The sequence below is a fragment of the Chrysochloris asiatica genome, unplaced genomic scaffold (genome assembly GCF_000296735.1).
Source record: "Chrysochloris asiatica unplaced genomic scaffold, ChrAsi1.0 scaffold00157, whole genome shotgun sequence".
NCBI lineage: Eukaryota > Metazoa > Chordata > Mammalia > Afrosoricida > Chrysochloridae > Chrysochloris > Chrysochloris asiatica.
The window spans coordinates 920,817-940,079 of NW_006408675.1; the positions used below are offsets into that span (position 1 = coordinate 920,817).

Sequence of the window (19,263 nt, forward strand, 5' to 3'; positions counted from 1 at the left end):
AAAAAAGTCCAGCATTGAGACCACAGCTTTCCCATGGCACAGAAAGAAAGAGTCCCATCGGTCCAAGGGCAAATTCTTTGGCAGCTGCTTTTGACTTCTGCCTGTGGGTCCCAACCCTAAAGTCAACTTGTGCGGGACCATTAATCCCTGCCTACCCAGCAAGAAAAAAAGTAGGTTTGGCCTGACAGACAAACCATATGAACAATCTGTAAAACCCCAACATAAAAAGATGCAACTATTTCAAGAATTACTCTGTGCACACACAGATACTTAACTGACCTTCAGAGACAACAACAGTAAACAATCTTTCTCCCATTAACTTCTTAATATCTATTTGTGCACTTCTACGTTAGTGACAAGAAGAGGTACCTGAGTGGACACCCCCACCCACTACTGGAAGTTTCTATGGTGCACACACACTGCCTGTGTAGCGAGGTGACTGGAAAGTCCGCCACAGTTTTATTTTTGTTTCAAAGTGGAGGTTCTTGTCTCTGCTTTTATATTTCTTCTGCTTTTGGGCCTTTTGATCACACATATTTCCTGGAGGTAGGAGCTTTTACTCCCTACATTACCCAAGAAGAGTCAGCAATCGTGGCCACATAGCCAAACTACAAGCATACCCCATAATATTCCACCATTTAGACAAGAGCCAATAACAGCTGCTAAACATTACATGTGAAAAGGAAAGCTTATCTTCTGATCATAATCACCAGGAGACAACCAGTAAGCTTAATAACACAACAACAAACATCCATTTAAGCATTAAAAAACCCACATAACTACTGGAAATGACAAACAAAAGATCTCAAACACAACAAACAATCTCAAAACATGTCCAAAAACAGAAAAGAGTAACTGAGACAAATGCGCTGGAGCCAGACAAAGACTCCCCAGAAGAGGAAGAGCAGGTTTTGGATTTGCTTGATGAAGAATCCAAAAGAATGGTATGGAAACAAATTCAAATGCTCTGAAAAGGGGTGGAGGAAAACAAGGAAGAAATCAGGAAAGTACTACAAGAGCAATCATACAAGATTGATACAGAATTGGAAACAATTCAAAATCTGCAAAAAGAGGTCCAGATGATTAATAATAAAATATCAGAAATGGACAATACACTGAAAGGGGAAAGGGGCAGAATAGAAGAGATGGAAGCCAGAACTAGTGATCTGGAAGACAAATCTCTCAATACTTCTAAGATAGAAGAGCAAGCTGAAAAAAGGATAAAAAAATCTGAAGAGAGTCTAAGATTCATGCTGGATAAAATGAAGAGGAACAACTTAAGAATTATTGGCATTCCAGAACAGGAAGAATCAGAGGACTCCACAGAGGAGATAGTTGAAGAGCTTCTAGGAGAAAATTTCCTAACATCTTGAAAGATGAAAAGATAAACATTAAAGAAGCTGAACATACTGAAGGAAGGATAGACCCCAAAAGAAAGTCACCAAGACATATAATAATCAAATCTCTAAAATCAAAGACAAGGAGAGAATCTTAAAAGAGGCCAGGGAAAAGAGAAGTGTCACTTATACAGGAAAGCAAATCAGATGAAGCTAGGACTATTCAGCACAAACCATGAAGGCAAGAAGACAATGGGGAGACATATAGAAAACCCAAAAGAAAAAAAACTGCCAACCAAGAATCGACTATCCAGCAAAACTATCAATCAAATATGATGGTGCAATAAAAACATTCCAGAATAAACATTCTCTAGAATTGACCATGTGTTAGGCCACAAAGCAAGAGCCTCCATAAATTTTGAAGCATCAAAAGACAACAAAGCATCTTTTCAGACCACAATGCTATAAAACTAGAAATCAACAATAAGAAGACCAAGGAAATAAAGATGAATACATGGAACCTGAATAACACCCTACTGAAAAGCAACTGGGTAAAAGAAGAAATTAAATGTAAATTCACAAAGTTCCTAGAAACAAACGAGAATGAAAACACAACATACCAAAATCTTTGGGAAACAGTGAAAGTGGTGCCGAGGGGACAATTTATTGCAATAAATGCTCATATCCAAAAAGAGGAAAGAACCAAAATTAACACATTAACACAGCATCTCCAACAATTACAAACAGACCAACAGAGGGAACCTACAGTCACCAAAGGAAAAGAAATAATAAAGATAAGAGCAGAAATAAAGAGATGGAAAACAGAAAAACTATACAAAGAATCAACAGGACAAAAAGCTGGTTCTTTGAAAGGATTAATAAAATTCACAAACCATTGGCAAACTAACAAAAAAAAGAGGGAGAGGAAACAAATAACTTGCATTAGAAACCACACGGGCGATGTCACAATGGAACCAAACAAAATCAAAAGGATAATAACAGAAAACTATGAATTTGTACTCCAACAAATTCGAAAACTTAAAAGAGATGGTTACATTTTTAGAGAAACAATACCTACCTAAATTTACTCAGCGTGACGTAGAAAACTTGAATAGACCCATAACAAAAAAAGAAATTGATCAGGTCATCAAAAAACTACCTACCAAAAAAAGTCCAGGCCCAGATGGCTTCACGGGTGAGTTCTACCAAAAATTTAGGGAAGAGCTGTCACCAATTCTACTCAAATTATTCCAGAAAATAGAAGAGGATGGAAAACTTCCTAATGCTTTTTATGAAGCAAGCATAACCCTCATAACAAAACCAGGAAGGACATCACTAAGAAAGAAAATTATAGACCAATATCCCTCGTGAACATACAGGCAAAAATTCTCAACAAAAGCCTAGCCAACAGAATCCAGCAGCATATCAAAAAATTAATACATCATGACCTAGTGGGTTTCATAAAAGGGATGCAAGGATAGTTCAACATTGGAAAAACAATCAATGTTATCCACCACATAAATAAGAAAAAGGAAAAGAACCACATGATTATATCAATTGATGCAGAAAAGGCATTTGAAAAAAATCCAACATCCATTCCTCACAAAAACACTCAACAAAGTGAGAATTGAAGGGAAATTCCTCAACACAATGAAGAGCATATATACAAAACCAACAGCCTACATCACTCTCAATGGAGAGAAACTGAAAGCCTTCCTGCTGTGAATGGGAACCAGACAAGGATGCCCTTTGTCACCAATCCTATTCAATATTATTTTGGAAGTCTTAGCCAGAGCTATATGGCAAGATAGGGATATAAAAGGCATTCAAATTGGCAAAGAGGAAGTAAAACTCTCTCTATATGCAGACGATATGATCCTATACATAGAAAACCCCAGACACAGTAAAAAACAAAAACAAAAAAAAAAAACTACTAGACATCATTGGAAGATTCAGCAAAGTGGCAGGGTATAAGATCAACATACAAAAATCAGTTGGATTCCTCTACAGTAACAATGACAGCACTGAAAAGGACACTAGGAAAGCAATATCATTTACAATAGCCACCCAAAGAATGAAATATTTAGAAATAAACATAAACAGAGAAACAAAGGACTTAAACAAAGAAAATTACAAAACACTACTACAAGAAGCCAAAAGAGACTTACAGAAGTGGAAGAACATACCATGTTCCTGGATAGGAAGACTTAACATTGTGAAAATGTCAATCCTGCCCAAAGCAATTTACACATATAATGCAATCCCAATCCAGATTCCAATGACATTCTTCAAAGAGATGGAAAAAACAATCACAAAGTTTATATAGAAAGGAGAGAGGCCCAGGATAAACAAAGCACTGCTTAAGAAAAAGAACAAGTTTGGAAACATCTCAATTCCCGACTTCAAAATTTACTACACGGCTACAGTGGTCAAAACAACCTGGTACTGGTACAATGAAAGATACATTGATCAATGGAACAGAATCGAGAATCCAGAAATTAACCCATCCACATACAGCCAACTGATTTTTGACAAAGTGCCTAGGTAATTGCACATGGGGAGGAAATAGTCTCTAACAGATGATGCTGACAGAACTGGAAAGCGATATGCAAAACATTGAAACACGACCTTTACCTCATGCCCTATACAAAAACGAACTCAGCATGGATTAAAGACCTAAATGTGAATCCCAAAATTATGAAGGTCATCAATGAAAAAACAGGGACCAATGTGAGGGCTCTAATTCAGGGCATACACAGACTACCAAACATTTTGAAAATTACACAAACAAAAGTAGACAAAATAGATGATTGGGACATACTAAAAATTAAAAACTTATGTGCACCAAAATACTTCACCAAAAGAGTAAAAAGGGAACCAAATAATGGGAAAAAATCTTTTGCAACGACACATCAAAAAAGGGACTCATTTCTAAAATATATAGGAAACTACAACACTACAAGAAAAAGACAAATAACCCAATTGAAAAATGGGCACAGGACATGAACAGACACTTCACTAAGGAAGAGATCAGGGCAGCCAACAAACATATGAAGAAATGTTCACGATCACCAGCCATTAGAGAGCTGCAAATCAAAACAACAATGAGATATAATCTCACACCAGCAATAACAGCAAAGATCACCAGGGTTCCTTAGAATTATATGACTGCAAAGTTGAATGAACTGCAAGGTCAGCGGTTCAAACTCACCAGCTGCTCCTCAGAAACCCCATACAGGGTCGCTATGGGTCAGAATCGACTCGATGGTTCTTAACAACAACAACCTATGATAGAACAACAACAACTCATGATAGATGGATTGGCAAATTGGCAGCATCAATGGGCTCAAGTGTGGCAACAATTGTGAGGCTGACTTAGGACTGGGTAGTGTTTTGTTCTGCTGTGCATAAGGTCGCTATGACTCAGTACTGACTCGATGGCACTTAACAACACACAACAACCCATGATAAGCACTGGACTGCAATCTAAAAGGTTGTTGGGTCGAGCCCACCTGCTGCTCTGAGAGATAAAGATGAACCTTTCTGCTCCCACAAAAGCATACAACCTTGGAAACCCTATACAGGGTTGCTGAGTCAGAACCGACTCAATGGCACTTAACAACAACCACCACCACCCACTGTCACCAAGTTGATTCCAACTCATAACAACCCTATATAGAGTTTCCAAAGCAGGAAATCTTTATGAGAGCAGAAAGCCACATCGTTTTCCTATGGAACAACTGGTAGATTTGAACTGATCACCTTATAGTTAGCAGTCATCCTACAGCGCCACCAGGGCTCCTTAGGTGATGTTGTTGCTGTTAGGAGCTGTCGAATCACTCCCGACTCATAACATCCCTGTATAGGGTTTCCAAGGAACAGATAGATTTGTACTGCCGACCTTGCAGTTCAAACTGACCTTGCAGTTCAATGCTTATCCTACAGCACCACACAGGACTCTAAGCTCCTTACATAGGAGCAACTAATGTATCATCATAACAATAATAATAACAATCATAAATTATATCAAAGCCCTTAACAAAATCTCTAACATCCTTCTCTCACTACTATCAATCATTAGGATAAATTAGAATTGGGCTTTGTTATTGTTGTTCTGTGCCATCAAATTGGCTCCAACTGACTATGCAACAAGAGAATGAAACCCTACGCAGTCCGGTACCACCCTCACAATTGCTGTTGTTTGAGCTCACTGCTGCTGTCACTGTATCATTCTATCTCATTGAAGACCTTCCTCTTTTTCACTGACTCTAGGGTAAAGTAACATGGGAGAAAGATGCGGCTTCCTGCCCTGCGAAGACTGACAGCCTCGGAAACCCTATACAGGGTCACTATGAGTCGGAATCGACTTTACAGCACATAACCACCACCAAAATCAGACATATAAGAGAGCACACAGAGCGACATTCCTAGCGTGACAGAACCCCACACCGCCACGTGAATGCACTTTCAGTTTGTTTTTGTTGTTGTTAAGTGCCGTCCAGTCAGCTCCGACTCATAGCAACCCTGTATAGGGTTTCCAAGGAGTGGTTAGTGAGCTCAAACTGCCAATCTTGCAGTTCAAACTGACCTTGCAATCCAGCACATTAAGCCACAATGCCACACCAGCAGTTTAGAAGTGAAGAAATAGGGCTCCATCAATTCACAACGCTGCCCTCTTCATCATGGTCTTCCAAGTACTCTAGTTACAACACAAAGCTCAATTTCCAGCTTTAATACACACAGCTGGATATTTTCAAAGCAGAATGAATGGTAAAAGACAGTACTCACGGTGTTGATTTGTAGACAGAATCTGGGTAGGACCGCTTGCCATTCACTTTACCATTGGAAAAGTATGCCATGGAACTGTCAACTTGCTCCACATAGTCAGATGGTGGTGGGGGCATGTCTTGTGAACCAACAGAAACATTTTTAACCTAAAGTAACAGATCCAAGAGACAGGTATTATTTAGCCCCTAATTTAAAAGGGGAATAAATGCATGAAAAATAGCTAATGTAAAATTATTACTTTTGTTTAGGGCATTTACTTAAATATAAGCAACCTGCAACAAATCCCTTCTTTATATCAGTCAAGTCAGAAAAACACATAAAAGGTTTACTGCTAGTGCAACAAGACCAGAATACATGAGGTGGCTTCAAAAAGTTCAAGGGAAAATTACATTACCTTTAAATTCCATTTCTCCTCCACGAGCTTCTTGTTGTTGTCTGCCATGGAGTTAGTTCAGACTCAGAGCTACTCTGTATAGAGTTTCTGAGAGTGGCTGGTGGGTTTGAACTGCCAACCTTGTGGCTACCTGGGTCCAGAGTCCAGTGCTTATCCTACAGCACCACACCAGGACTTTTTGTAGCCCCCTCATAACAACAACATATTCCAAAGAAAGGAAATTCTTGGTTGCCTGATTTTCATCCTGATGTGATTAAGTATAAAAATTATCTTCTTCCCTCTCTCTCCCACCTTCTCCTTATTTTGTCTAGCATTAGGACTCAAAATCTTTTTTTTTGGAAATATTTTATTGTGAATTATGTGATAGTTTACATGGGAGAACATTAGTGTTACATTCATCCTATCGTATATCATTTCATTGCCATGGTTACAATCCCCTCCATGCATCATCAACACACCAAAGGATGTACTCTGCAAGCCTGCCCCCTAGGACCCAAGTCTTGGTCGTACAGTGTATTAAAGCATCTGGCTGTTAAACCAAAGATAGTGGTTTGACCCCATCAGCTTCTCAGCTGGAGAAAAATGTGGCCATCTGCTTCCCTTACAGAGTCATTATAAGACTTGATGGCAATAGCCTGAGAATTTGCAATTCTAGGCTCCCAGGAGTACTGTAGCACTGTAGGATAAGCATTGGACTGCAACGTCAATTTGAACAGCAAGGTCGGCAGTTCAAACTCACCAGCAGCTCCTTAGAAACCCTACACAGGTTCCCTAAAAGTCCGTATTAGCTCAATGGCACTTAACAACAACAAACAAGCTCCCAGAAGGTGCTGATGTTGATGTCTGGGAAACGAACACTGAGACAACCACTAAGCTAGTACACTGGAAATGGACTGAATCCATGAGTCATCGATTGCTAAACATCAAATGTTAAAATCTCTTTAGAAATTAAGTAGCTCAGACTTACTTTTGCTATCATTCTTTAATGAGAGAGTTGTTTATTTTCTCAGTGGCTCAGTTCTTAAAAACTACACAGTATAGTCACACTACTGTCTTCCCTTTCTTCTTTCCTTCTTACCCCATTCTGGTCTCTAAGCAAATTCATCCCACATAAATCATAAGCACTAGACACTTGTTAAGTGCCATCGAGTGGGTTTTGACCCATAGCTACCCTGTATAGGGTTTCTGAGGAGCAACTGGTGAACTTGAACCACTGACTTTGCAGTTCAAATGACTTTGTAGTCCAGTGCATTAACCTGCCTTGTTAAATATGAAAACTGCAACCTACTAGACTCCCAATATAAAGCCTGTCAGATTTCATGGAGAAGAGCTAACACTTTGAATTTCACCTAAAGATCTTGAAATCATTACATGTTACTGTAATTGGTAAGAAATACATATATAATAAAAATTTAATTGAATTAAGTGCTGTTGTTGCAGCGAGACAGTGGCATGGACAGACAGCATTTGTGGGCTCTAGGTCCATGGACTAAGTAAGGTTGTGTGCCGTACAGCAAGAAGCTGGCCTGAAGAATGTGTACTTTGGCCATTTGAAGGAATATTTTTGTTTTGTATGTGTATATCAAATATTTCTGCTTTGTTCATTTGGGAAATATAATTGTAAGTGGGAAGCCACAAGGAGGAAGCAGGATAACTGTTATTGCAGGGAGGGGATTGTAATCATTGAGATGAAAAGTATATAATTTGTTGAATGTAAAGCTGATGATCATGTCTGTAAACTTTCACTCAATTCATAATACAAAGCTAAAAAATAAAGTTTCTGTTGTTGTTAAAAAGAAAGACCGACAGGAAAAATACAAAACAATAATGGCAGTCTGACTGATTACTACAAGAACAAGCAAGTTGTTCACCCAGGAGACAGCAACGCCAAGTGGGCAAACCCCCTGCAAGACTAAGACTTAATGGGAATACACAAGCAGACAAGTGCTCTGACTGATGACCACGTTGGCCACCGAAAAGGGGAAGTGAGCGAAAAACAGCAAATAAGCTGCGAGCTAAGTCCAACCACATTCAAGAGAGAGCCTAGATCCAATGGGTGCAGAAGAAGGTAGAATCTCCACTGGGCAGTACCCAATCTTTCCGGGCAGGACTGATGAAAGGAGATGCGGATAGCACTCATGTGGTACAACAGTGAATAATTACTATTAGGACTGACTGTGAGGGTTGGAAGTGTAAAGGTGGACGTTCTATAGCAAAAAGGAGGGGAGTGGTTGACTTTGCAATCCAGGAGCAGAGGCCCCTGGGACCATCAAGGGAGAAGAGCGGAGTGCGGGACCCTACCCAATGAAACAGTGGTGCCAGAGATGGAGGCAGAGACAAGAGAGATGGAGTGGCTGGGGACTTTAGAACCAGAGAGGGAGGGGGTTGTGTGTTGACAACCAAGGGGCAGGCTTGCAGGATATACCCTTTGGTTGGTTGATGATGCATGACAGGTATTTGTAACCATGGCAATGTAGTGACATATGACAGGGTGAATGTAAATGTTCTCCCATGTAAACTATCACATAATTCACAATAAAACATTAAAAATAAAACAAAACTCAGGAAATGCAGGATTTTGGAGAATCATTGGATCTGATCAAAGAATTTTAAAAGTATTTGAAACTGACAGATTTTTTTATTGGAATTGGATTCAGCAATAATATATTATCATCATAATAAATTATGATCTGCAATAAAACACATCTTACACCTCTAGGTTTTTGATTCTTTGGACATAAGTAGTTTCAGCATTGGACTTCGAATCAAACCATAAGATCGTCAGTTCAAACCCACCAGCTGCTCCTTGGAAACCCTTTATGGGGTCGCTATGAGTCAGAACCGACTCAACGGCACTTAACAACAACAACATCAAATGTAGTAGGCTCCTTTCCTGACCATCACTGCAATATGAGAGGGTTTCAAAAAGTGCATGGAAAAATTCAATTCTCTTTGAAGTTCCATTTTCCCACCTTGGATTAAATACCAAAAGATATTTACTAGCTCCTCAAAGTACAGAGAAGTATTCTTGATTGTTTATTATTCTAATGAGTCAAAAAGGAATAGAATAATTTTCTTCTGAAAGTGGAATTTGGCAACAACTGAGAAACCTGTGGGTGGGTTGCAAGGGTGTGTGCTTTGACCCCACCACAGGGGGACAGGGTGGGAATCATTCTTGGCTCACAGTGAATTCCTTTGTTGTTAGATGCTTTGGAATTTAACTCAAGGCGACTGCTTGCACAACACAATGTCTTAGTCTGAAAGTTTTGCTGAAATCCACTCAGCAGCAGATTTTCTTAAAAAAAAAAAACAGAAACAACCCAAATCCTTTGCTGTAGAGAGGATTCTACTCATGGTTAGTGACTCAAATGGCAGAGTGGACAGAACTGCCCCCACAGGGTTTCTAAGACTCCCACAATGATTTAGAGTCTCAGGAACTATACAGGATCGCTATGAGTCGAAGTGACTGGAAGACACTTGACAACAATCTTTACAGAAGCCGAGTGCTGCTACAGCTTTTCCCACAGGGAGGCTGGTGAAGTCATCCTGCAGACCTTTCACAGGACAGCGGCACTTAGCCACTGTATCCCAATAGCCTCTTTTCAGATACCGTAAAAAAAAAAATTTCACTCACTCAACTCAGTGATGCTGCATAGGGTTTCTGAGGTTGTAAAACTTTAAGGGAGCAGAAAGTCTCATCTTTTTTCAGTGGGTTTGAACTGCTGACCCTGTGCTTATCCTACACCACCACTGGGGGCTGCTTAGATTTTACAAATTCTCTGTTATGATTAATTGCATGTTGTTGTGTTGGTTCTGTACCTTGTTGCTGTTAAGTGCCATCGAGTCAATTCCAACCCATAGCAACCCTCTGTAAGGTTTCCAAGGAGCAGCTGGTGAGGCTGAACCACTGACCTTACGGTTCAAAGTGACTTTGCAATCCAGTGCAATAACCCACAGTGCCACACCAAGACTCTGGATCTATACATTATGAAACCCTATAGAGGGCCACTATGGGTCAAAACTGACTCAACGGCACTTCACAACAACAGCAGCAACAACATAAGGTGGGATTCTAAGAGCAGCTTACAGGTTTCAACTGCCAACCTTGTGGTTAGCAATCCAGTGTTTATCCTACAGTACCACCAAGTACAATTGAGTCAGTTTATCCTACAGTACCACCAGGTACTGTTGAGTCAGTTCTGATTCATAGCAACTCTCTATAGGGTTCCTGAGAGCAGCTGGTAAATTTGAACTGCTGACTTTGTGGTTAGTTGTTGTTAAGTACTGTGGAGTCCGTTCTGACTCATAGCGACCCTGTACAGGGGTTTTAAAGGCTGTAAAAATTTACGGGAGCAGAAAGTCTCATCTTTCTCCTGTGGAACGGCTGGCAGTTTCGAACTGCCGACCTTGAGGTTAGCAGCTGAATTTGTTACCACTAGCGTAGTGGTTACGAATCGGGCTGCGAACCTTAAGGTCAGTGGTTCAAAACTACCAGCCGCTCCGCGGGAGAAAGATGAGGCTTTCTACTCCCGTAAAGATTTACACCCTCGGAAACCCTGTACAGGGTCGCTATGAGTCAGAACTGACTCGATGGCACTTAACAACAACAACAACAATGCTACCAGAGCTACAGCACTTAAGACATTACCAATTACTAAACTTTAAAGGCAAATGTTGGCCAAAGACCTATTCTTATGCTGGGTGTCTCATCCAATTTTAAAAATTAAAAAAAAAAAAAACTTGTTGTGAATTGAGTGAAGATTTACAGTGCAGATCATCAATTTTACAAGTCAATAAATCATATACTTCATTTTCATTTCAATAACTGCAATCTCTTCAACATAACATCAGTTATCCTACTTCTGCCCTGTGACTCTTGTTTCCATTCTACTTTCTTTCCCCACCATTCTGAATTTTGTCTTTATGTAAATGCTGCCCTTTCAGTCTTGCATGGTTGGCTATTCCATGGTATGCATACCTCACTAGCATTGGTGCTTCCCTATAAATTTTATCTACCTCTTGGAGAAAAAACTGAAGCTGTCAAAGATTCCAATTTGTGTGTAGCAAAGAAGACCAAAGACCACAGCTTTTGGTATGAGTTGTACCTCAATGTAAAGACAACAAAAATCCTCATACTGGACCAATATACAACATCCATATAAATGGAGAAATGACTGAAGCTGCCAAAGACTTCATTTTGCTCAGATCAACCATCAACACTCATGACAACAGTCAAAAAATCAAACAACATATTGCATTACACAAACTGCTGCACATTTTAAAGTGTTCAGGAGCAAAGATGCCAGTCTGAGGACTAAGGTGCACCTGACCCAATATGGTATTTTCAATAATCTCATAATCATGTGAAAGTTGGACAGTGAATAAGGAAGAGGATAGAAGAACTGAGGCATCGGAGTTATGGTGTTGGAGGAGAGTACTCAAAGTGCCATGGACTGCTAAAAGAACAAACCAATCTGTGCTGGAAGAAGTACAGTCAGAGTACTCCTTGGAAGCCACTATGGTCAGACTTGGTCTTTCATACTTCAGACGTACTGTCAGGAGGGACCAGCCCCTGGAGAAGGATATCATGTTTGGTAAAATGGAGGGTCAGAGAAAAAGAGGAAGACCCCCAACAAGATAAATCAGCACAGTGACAGCAGTAATGGGCTCAAATGTAGCAAAGATTTTGAGGCTGGCCCAGGACTGGGCAGTGTTTTATTCTAGTTTTTCTAGTCTCACCGTCATACAGACTGATGTACATGTTCCTTTAGCTCATTAGACCAATTGATAAGCGTCTTCCATTTACATCACTCTCTTTCCTCTAGACAGTGATTGTTGTGGTTGTTAAGTGCCATCAAGTCAGCTCCGACCCATAGCAACCCTGTATAGGGTTTCCGAGAACTGGCTGATAAGCTTGAACTGCCGACCTTGCAGTTCAAACTGACCGTGCAGTCTAGCGAATTAACACACAGTGCCACACCAGGACTTCCAGACTGTTTAGTGCCTTGAAAAAGAAGCCCTGGTAATACAGTGGGTTACACATTGGGCTGCTAACTGCATGGTCAGCAGGAGAAAGACGAAGCTTTCTGCTCCCGTAAGATTTACAGCTCCATGCTTTTCTCCATTCCAACATTAGTAGAGGTTGCAAAGTTCAGGGAGTCTTACCACCTTGGTAAGATACACACCAAAAGTTTCAGAAGTAAGGTGCCTCATCTCCTTAGATGCTTATCATTGCCTGAAATGCCCTGTTCTTTGGCCCAAGTGCTACCACTGTCTAGAGGCCTTCTATACAAATCCCTGTTGGGCAAAGGATGTACCGTCGACTTATCTCCCTATCTCCCCAAGCACCTGTGCATACACACCAGGAACAATTGCTTTGTTGTGGTGGTCAATGCTGAGGAGACATCAGACCCCTGCTGACCCCATGTGTGCAGAGTAGAACTTATTCTTTAGGGTTTTCAAGGCTGTGACCTCAAACAGTGGTTTGTTCACAGTATAATCACTCACTCATAAACATATTACTCCATGTGATAGTGGACTGTTCTTACAGCCACCACGTCAGCCTGCTTATAATGTGTCACATACTGAGCTGGTTAGTACAACCTTAACAGGTAAATATTATGATTCTCTTTTCAGATATGAGGAAGAGGTGGCTCAGGGAGTTATACAACTTGCTCAAGAACCTAGAAAGTGCTCATGTGGGATTTAAATAACATCAAGATAAATGGAGATCAGACTGAAGTTGTCGATGATTTCATTCTGCTCAGATCAACCATCAGCACCCATGAAAGCAGCAGTCAAGAAATCAAATGACATATTGCAGTAGGCAAATCTGCTACACAAGACCTATTTAAAGTGTTTAACAGCAAAGATGTCAGTTTGAGGACTAAGGCGCATCTGACCCAAAGCCATGGTATTTTCAATAATCTCACATGCATGTGAAACTTGGACAGTGAATAAGAAAGACCGTAGAAGAATTGATGCATTTGAGATACGGTGCTGGAGAAGAATATTAAACTTACCTTGGACTGCCAAAAGTACAAACAAATTTGTGTTGGAAGAAGTACAGCCAGAATGCTCCTTAGAAGCCAGGATGGCCAGACTTTGTTCCTGATACTTCAGACATATTATCAGGAAGGACCAGTTGCTAGAGAAGGGCATCATGCTTGGTACAGTAGAGGGTCAGCAAAAATGAGGACAATTGCCAACGAGATGGACTGGGCAGCGCTTCATTTTGCTGTGCATAAGGTTGCTATGAATTGATACCAACTCGATGGCAACAAACAACAGCAACAAAATACAGGACTAACCCTACAGAGTCTTATTTAGTATCTCTCACTGGGCTACATTCTCCCTCTTTGAGCTTCCAAAGTCTAACACAGTGTCTGGCAAGAATTAAGAACCCAACATTTGCTGAATAAAGGTTATGAGCACAGTGGCTCCATAGGATAAGCACTGGACTGCGAACCACAAGGCCTATAGTTCAAGTCTATCAGCCACTCCACACAAGAAAGATGAGGCTCTCTTCTCCCACAAAGATTTTTTAAAGCCTTGGATATTCTACAAAGGGAGTCCTGGTGTGGGATTGTAGGTTAATGTGCTGGACTGCAAAGTGGGTTTGAACCACAAGGTTGGTGATTCAAACTCACTAATTACTCCTTGGAAACCCTATACAGGGTCACTATGGGTTGGAACTGATTCGCCACACAGCACTAAACAACAACAACCCTATATAGGGTCGCAATGAATCGGAACCAACTTGAAGGTACTTGGCAACAAGTGCCTTTATGTTGTGTATACTTTACTTCTTTATGTTGTGTATAGCCAAGGATCTTGTCAAATGAGCCACTCTGTGATGACCTTTAAGGGTCAAGCAGAACTGGGCTAGCTCACTACCAACTCTGCTCTCCAGCACAGGTCTTCATTACCTAAACTTATTTTATACATAGTATATTGAAAAAACAAAAACAAATCAGCGATAATGCCAGACTCAAGATGAGCAAGAAGTAGCCTTTGTCCTTAAAAGGAATTTAGAATCTAGAGACAGAGGCAAAATTACATTTTAAAAAACACTTTTCCTTTTTCATATTTCAGTATTCCAAAAGAAGCTAGAATATAACTTCTTCTCTAACTCATTTCCTGGTACCAATGTGAAGTTAGTATAAACGCAGTACCTGCTGCTTTCAAAGAACTAAAGCGGGAAGGGGAAGCCCCAGTGGGGATTAACTAGGTATTAATAATTTACACAAGTAGTCCTCAACCTGTGTTCCCTACTACGAGAAAAAGAGATTTCTGGATTGCACCATAATTACTGGTAGGATCCCCAGCCAGATCACAAAACTCAATGACATAGCTAAAGTTCTTGAAAAACAACATCCTTTTATTAATCACAATAAATTTTTAAAGATTTAGAACCCGAGACAAAAACTACCCATAAGCGTAAACACCAAAGTAGTGAACAATTTTCCTGAAGTCAATTCCAACTATACAGAGTTTCCGAGACTTTACAGGACCAGACAGCTTCATCTTTCTCCTTCAGAGCAACAGGTGGGTTTGAACCACCGACCTTTTGGTTAACAGTCTAACATATATCCCACAGTATCACCATTCTCAGAGAATAGCTCTAAGAAATTAGGAGCAGAAGAAAACAACATTAAGCACATGGACTGGGGGAGAATTTCCTTAAGCTAAGCATGGAAGGGTAAGACAAGTTTGAGATTCAATCATTTCTAAGATCAAATGTAGGGGTTATTACTCTAAAGTAGACATGCATTTCATGCCAGCATAGGCAGAGCCAGCAGCCCGATGCCAGGACGTTCCAAGGTGGAGAAGACTCAGGTGAAGAGGGTGAGACTCTGTAGGCAGCAAAAATCCACACAGTAGAGCCTCACTGGCTTTTCCTAAATGGGATCTTCTCAAGAAACTCCCAGGCCTAGTGTCACTTCCATCCCACACTTGTCTTGATAGAGGAGGAAGACAAAAGCCAACAGAAGGAAGACAAATAATGCTGAGGCTGAGGGGAAAAAAATACACCCACCCAACCAACGAATGGTTCTGACTCACACTTGAGATTAAATTTTAAAAAGGGAACTCTCACACAGACCATGTTTAAGCATCATTAATAATTAACCTAGGGTGATACACACAGAAAAGTCTTGCTAAGATTCTAATTTCAGTCATTGAAGTATTTCTCAAATGTCAAAATGAAATAAATACAATTTCAGAAGATCTTGAAAGAGGTTATTATGATGGAGACACATTTTCATCCAAAATTTAGACGCATTCTGATTATTAAGTCCCTTGTGATAAAAATCTTTGTAATCAACAACATGAGCACCCCTTGGAGAGTTTGTGAAAACAACCTAAATCCCTGTGGGGTGCTAAAAGGAAAAGGAAGAGGGCTGCTCTCAGAAGCACAGGTGCTCTCCCTGCTCCAAACACTTGTTGGTATTCTGGGGCCTCTGCCTACCTCCCTGGGGCCAAGATGGATCTATACGAGCATGTGTATGAATGCCATATCGGTGCATAAACAACCTCCCCATCTCCATGACCTGAAGATAGGGATGAGATTAATAAAAGTTCATAAATGTTTTAGGTCACTTTGAAAGAAAATCTTGTCTTTCTCTCCAAACTAGATTTTGGGGAAACACTTATCACCACTCAAATCAATTTCATCTGCATTTTGAAATAAGTCAAAGTAAACAGTTGCAATGACAGCCGATATGGATTGAACTGTATCCTGCAAAAAACTCTGCTGAAGTCCTCACCCCTGGACCTGTGAATGTGACCCTGTTTGGGAATAAGGTCTTTGAAGATGTACTCAGTGAAGCTCATATAAGGTCAAACTGGATTGGTGGTAGTGTGCCGTGGAGTTGGTTCTGACTCATGGTGACCCTGTATAGGGTTTCTGAGGCTGTGAATCTTTATGGGAGTAGTAAGTGTCATCTTTCTCCCATGGGATGGCTGACAGATTCGAATTGCTGACCTTGCAGTTGGCAGCCCAACTTGTAACCCATTAGGCTACACTGAAGCAGTAGTCATTGTTAAGTGCTATAGAGATGGTTCCAACTCATAGCAACTCTGTATAGGTGCATCTCCGAGGAGCACCTTGTGGTTCGCAGTCCAGTGCTGATCCTACAGCACCACACCAGTAAAGTGGATTCTAATCTTGTAATATAGAAAACACACAAAGATAGGAGACAGAGAAAGCATACTTTCCATGTGACTGTAGGAAGCCAAGGAATGCTTGGAACCACAAGAGAGTAGTAGGCAAGAGCAGTTTCTGAGCCCCCAGCAAGAGTCAACAAAAGCGTGGACTCTGATTTGGACTTCCAGGTCTCAGAACTGTGAGACAATAAATTTCTCGTCCTTGTAAGTCACCCAATTTGTGGTTACAGCAGCCTTAAAATTAATAAGGAGCTTTGGAGACACAATTGTTAAGGGCTGAGCTGCAAACTCAAAGGCTGGTGGTTTGAATCCATCTGTGATTCTATGGCATGAAAGATCTGGTGATTTGCTCTCATAAAGATTACAGTCTATGAAACTCTAGGGGGCACTTCTACTCTGTTCCATGGGGGTCACAATGAGTTGGAATAAGCTCAGCAACACCCCAAACAAAGGAATCTTAACACAACAGCCATTTGTCACTTTCTATCCTGCCTTTATTCTTAGTTCATACAGTAGAAAGAGTCAGCTGAGATCTACACCCAACTGGTCGAGGACAATGTGACCAAAGTCATCTGCCTCTAACTACAAAGGGAGCTGTCACCTACTCAGTATCTGTCATGTGCCAGGCACAACTGGACTTTGTCCACTGCTCCAGTATCCCCACTCCCTGCTGTCTGATTACCTCTATTTTCAGATGAGTAGATTGAGCCTCCATGGGGGCAAGGTAGCTCCGTAGGACAAGCACTGGAATACAAACAACAAGATTGGCAGTTCGAGTTCACTAGCTGGTCCGAGGGAGAAAGATGAAGGTTTCTGCTCCCACAAAGATTTACAGCCTCAGAGAGCTTACACAGGATAGCTGAGTCAGAACCCACTCAATGGTACTTAACAACAATAATAGCAGGAGACTGCATCTCCCAGGTTAAATTAGCATGATCATGGTCACCAAGACGGTGAAGTGGGAGAGGGGCTTTGAACCCTGGATACCTTGGTTCTAAAGCTCAGCTCTTTGTGGCATAATAAACTGCCACCTCAGCAAATCCAAACATGGTTTGAGGTACCTATTTTATCTGGGGCAAAGAACCCCATTCTCATTGCCTGGCCTTAAACTCCTCCCTACACCCTAATGAGCTTGGAAGTGAATCCATTTTGAGGAGTTTCATTTGCCTATAAATCTAATTCTGTAGGAGCAGCTTTGGATACAAAATTACTAGGAAATCTATGCCTCAGTCACCAGGTAGGTGCCTTTGTTTAGGGCAGAGCGGAGGCACACCACCCAGCAAAGGAAACAAAAGGCCTTTTCCTACTTGGTAATTAAAGTGGTGAAATAATATACACGGGTGTCCGAGGGAGGAGCACCTTAATCTCAGAGTATCATCTCCAATTTTACAACCTGTGTGTTCCACCCTCATCTGCCATGCACTCTTGTACTTCAAGTTCTCTGAACAGTAAGTGGCCTAACTCGTTTTTCCCGTTTTCTGATATTTTACACTCACAGATGCTGACCCCACACCCCAGCCCTCCAACAAGAGCTTTAAAACTGCCTCTCAAACATTCAGACCTTTGTCCACTTTGGGGTTGCTTGAAGAAGACAGAGGTACTAATCCCACCAAAGACAAGATCCTGGACCAGGTGTGAGAAAAATCTGATTAATCCACACTGATCAGAGGGCAACTAAAGATTTAGCAAACAAAGGGCCCCTTACCCAGCTACATATTGCCCAAAGGGTAATATTAATAATAATAGGTAGTCCCCTGAGCAGACTTACATACAACTCCTACTTGGCCTTTAATGTTATTTAATGTTATGTAAATTTGTCCTCACTTTGAAATGATTGAACCAACTGCTTATCTTCGCTTAGCTTCTTCATTTTCTTGGCTTAGCTTCTGCATTTTCTTAGTCTTGTTTGGTGCCATGGAGTTGGTTCCGACTCATAGTGACCTTATATACGGTTGCTAAGGAGTGGCTGGTGGGTTTGAACCACCAACTGTGAGGTCCAGTGCTTATCCTACAGAGCTACACCTGGATTCCAATCCCTACTCACAAGAAATTCTTCATGACAATCACTCTCACAAGCTGCACATACAGTGTTAAATCACTGAAAAGGCTTCAAGTCTTTTGTTGCACTAAATCCACTGCCACCGATTCTGACTCTGACCCTGTTTCTTATGGCTTCCAAGACTGTAAATCTTTAAAGGAGCAGAAAAACTTAACTTTTCTCCCCTCAAGTGGCTGATGGGTGTAAGCCACTGACCCTGCGGTTAAGCAGTCCCATGTTTATCCCACAATGCCACAAGGTTCCTTCTTGCACTAACCAAAACCCAAAACTTGACCTGTTGTTATTACATTGATTCCTACTCATATTCCAAGACTGAAAGATTTTTACGGCAACAGACAACCTCATCTCTCTCCTGCAGAATCACTAGTGGGTTTGGACCTCGGACTTTGCAGTTAGCAGTAAAGTTTTTATCCTACAGCACGCCATCAGGGCTCGTTTCTTGCATTAAAGTAAGGTTACCCAGGTACTACCCAGTATTGGTGGTGGTGGTGGTGGTGGTGGTTATGTGCTGCTGAGTT

At 41.0% G+C, this 19,263-nt stretch overlaps 1 protein-coding gene across 2 annotated transcripts in view; it reads right to left on the reverse strand.

Moving 5' to 3' along the window:
* OCLN (occludin) overlaps positions 1-19,263 on the reverse strand; it is an 80,178-nt gene that overhangs the window by 41,583 nt on the left and 19,332 nt on the right. For both annotated transcript variants that reach the window (XM_006870961.1, XM_006870962.1), the window contains one exon: positions 6,126-6,271. In XM_006870961.1, the coding sequence (XP_006871023.1) occupies positions 6,126-6,271 (146 nt within the window). The remainder of the gene's footprint in view (positions 1-6,125; positions 6,272-19,263) is intronic.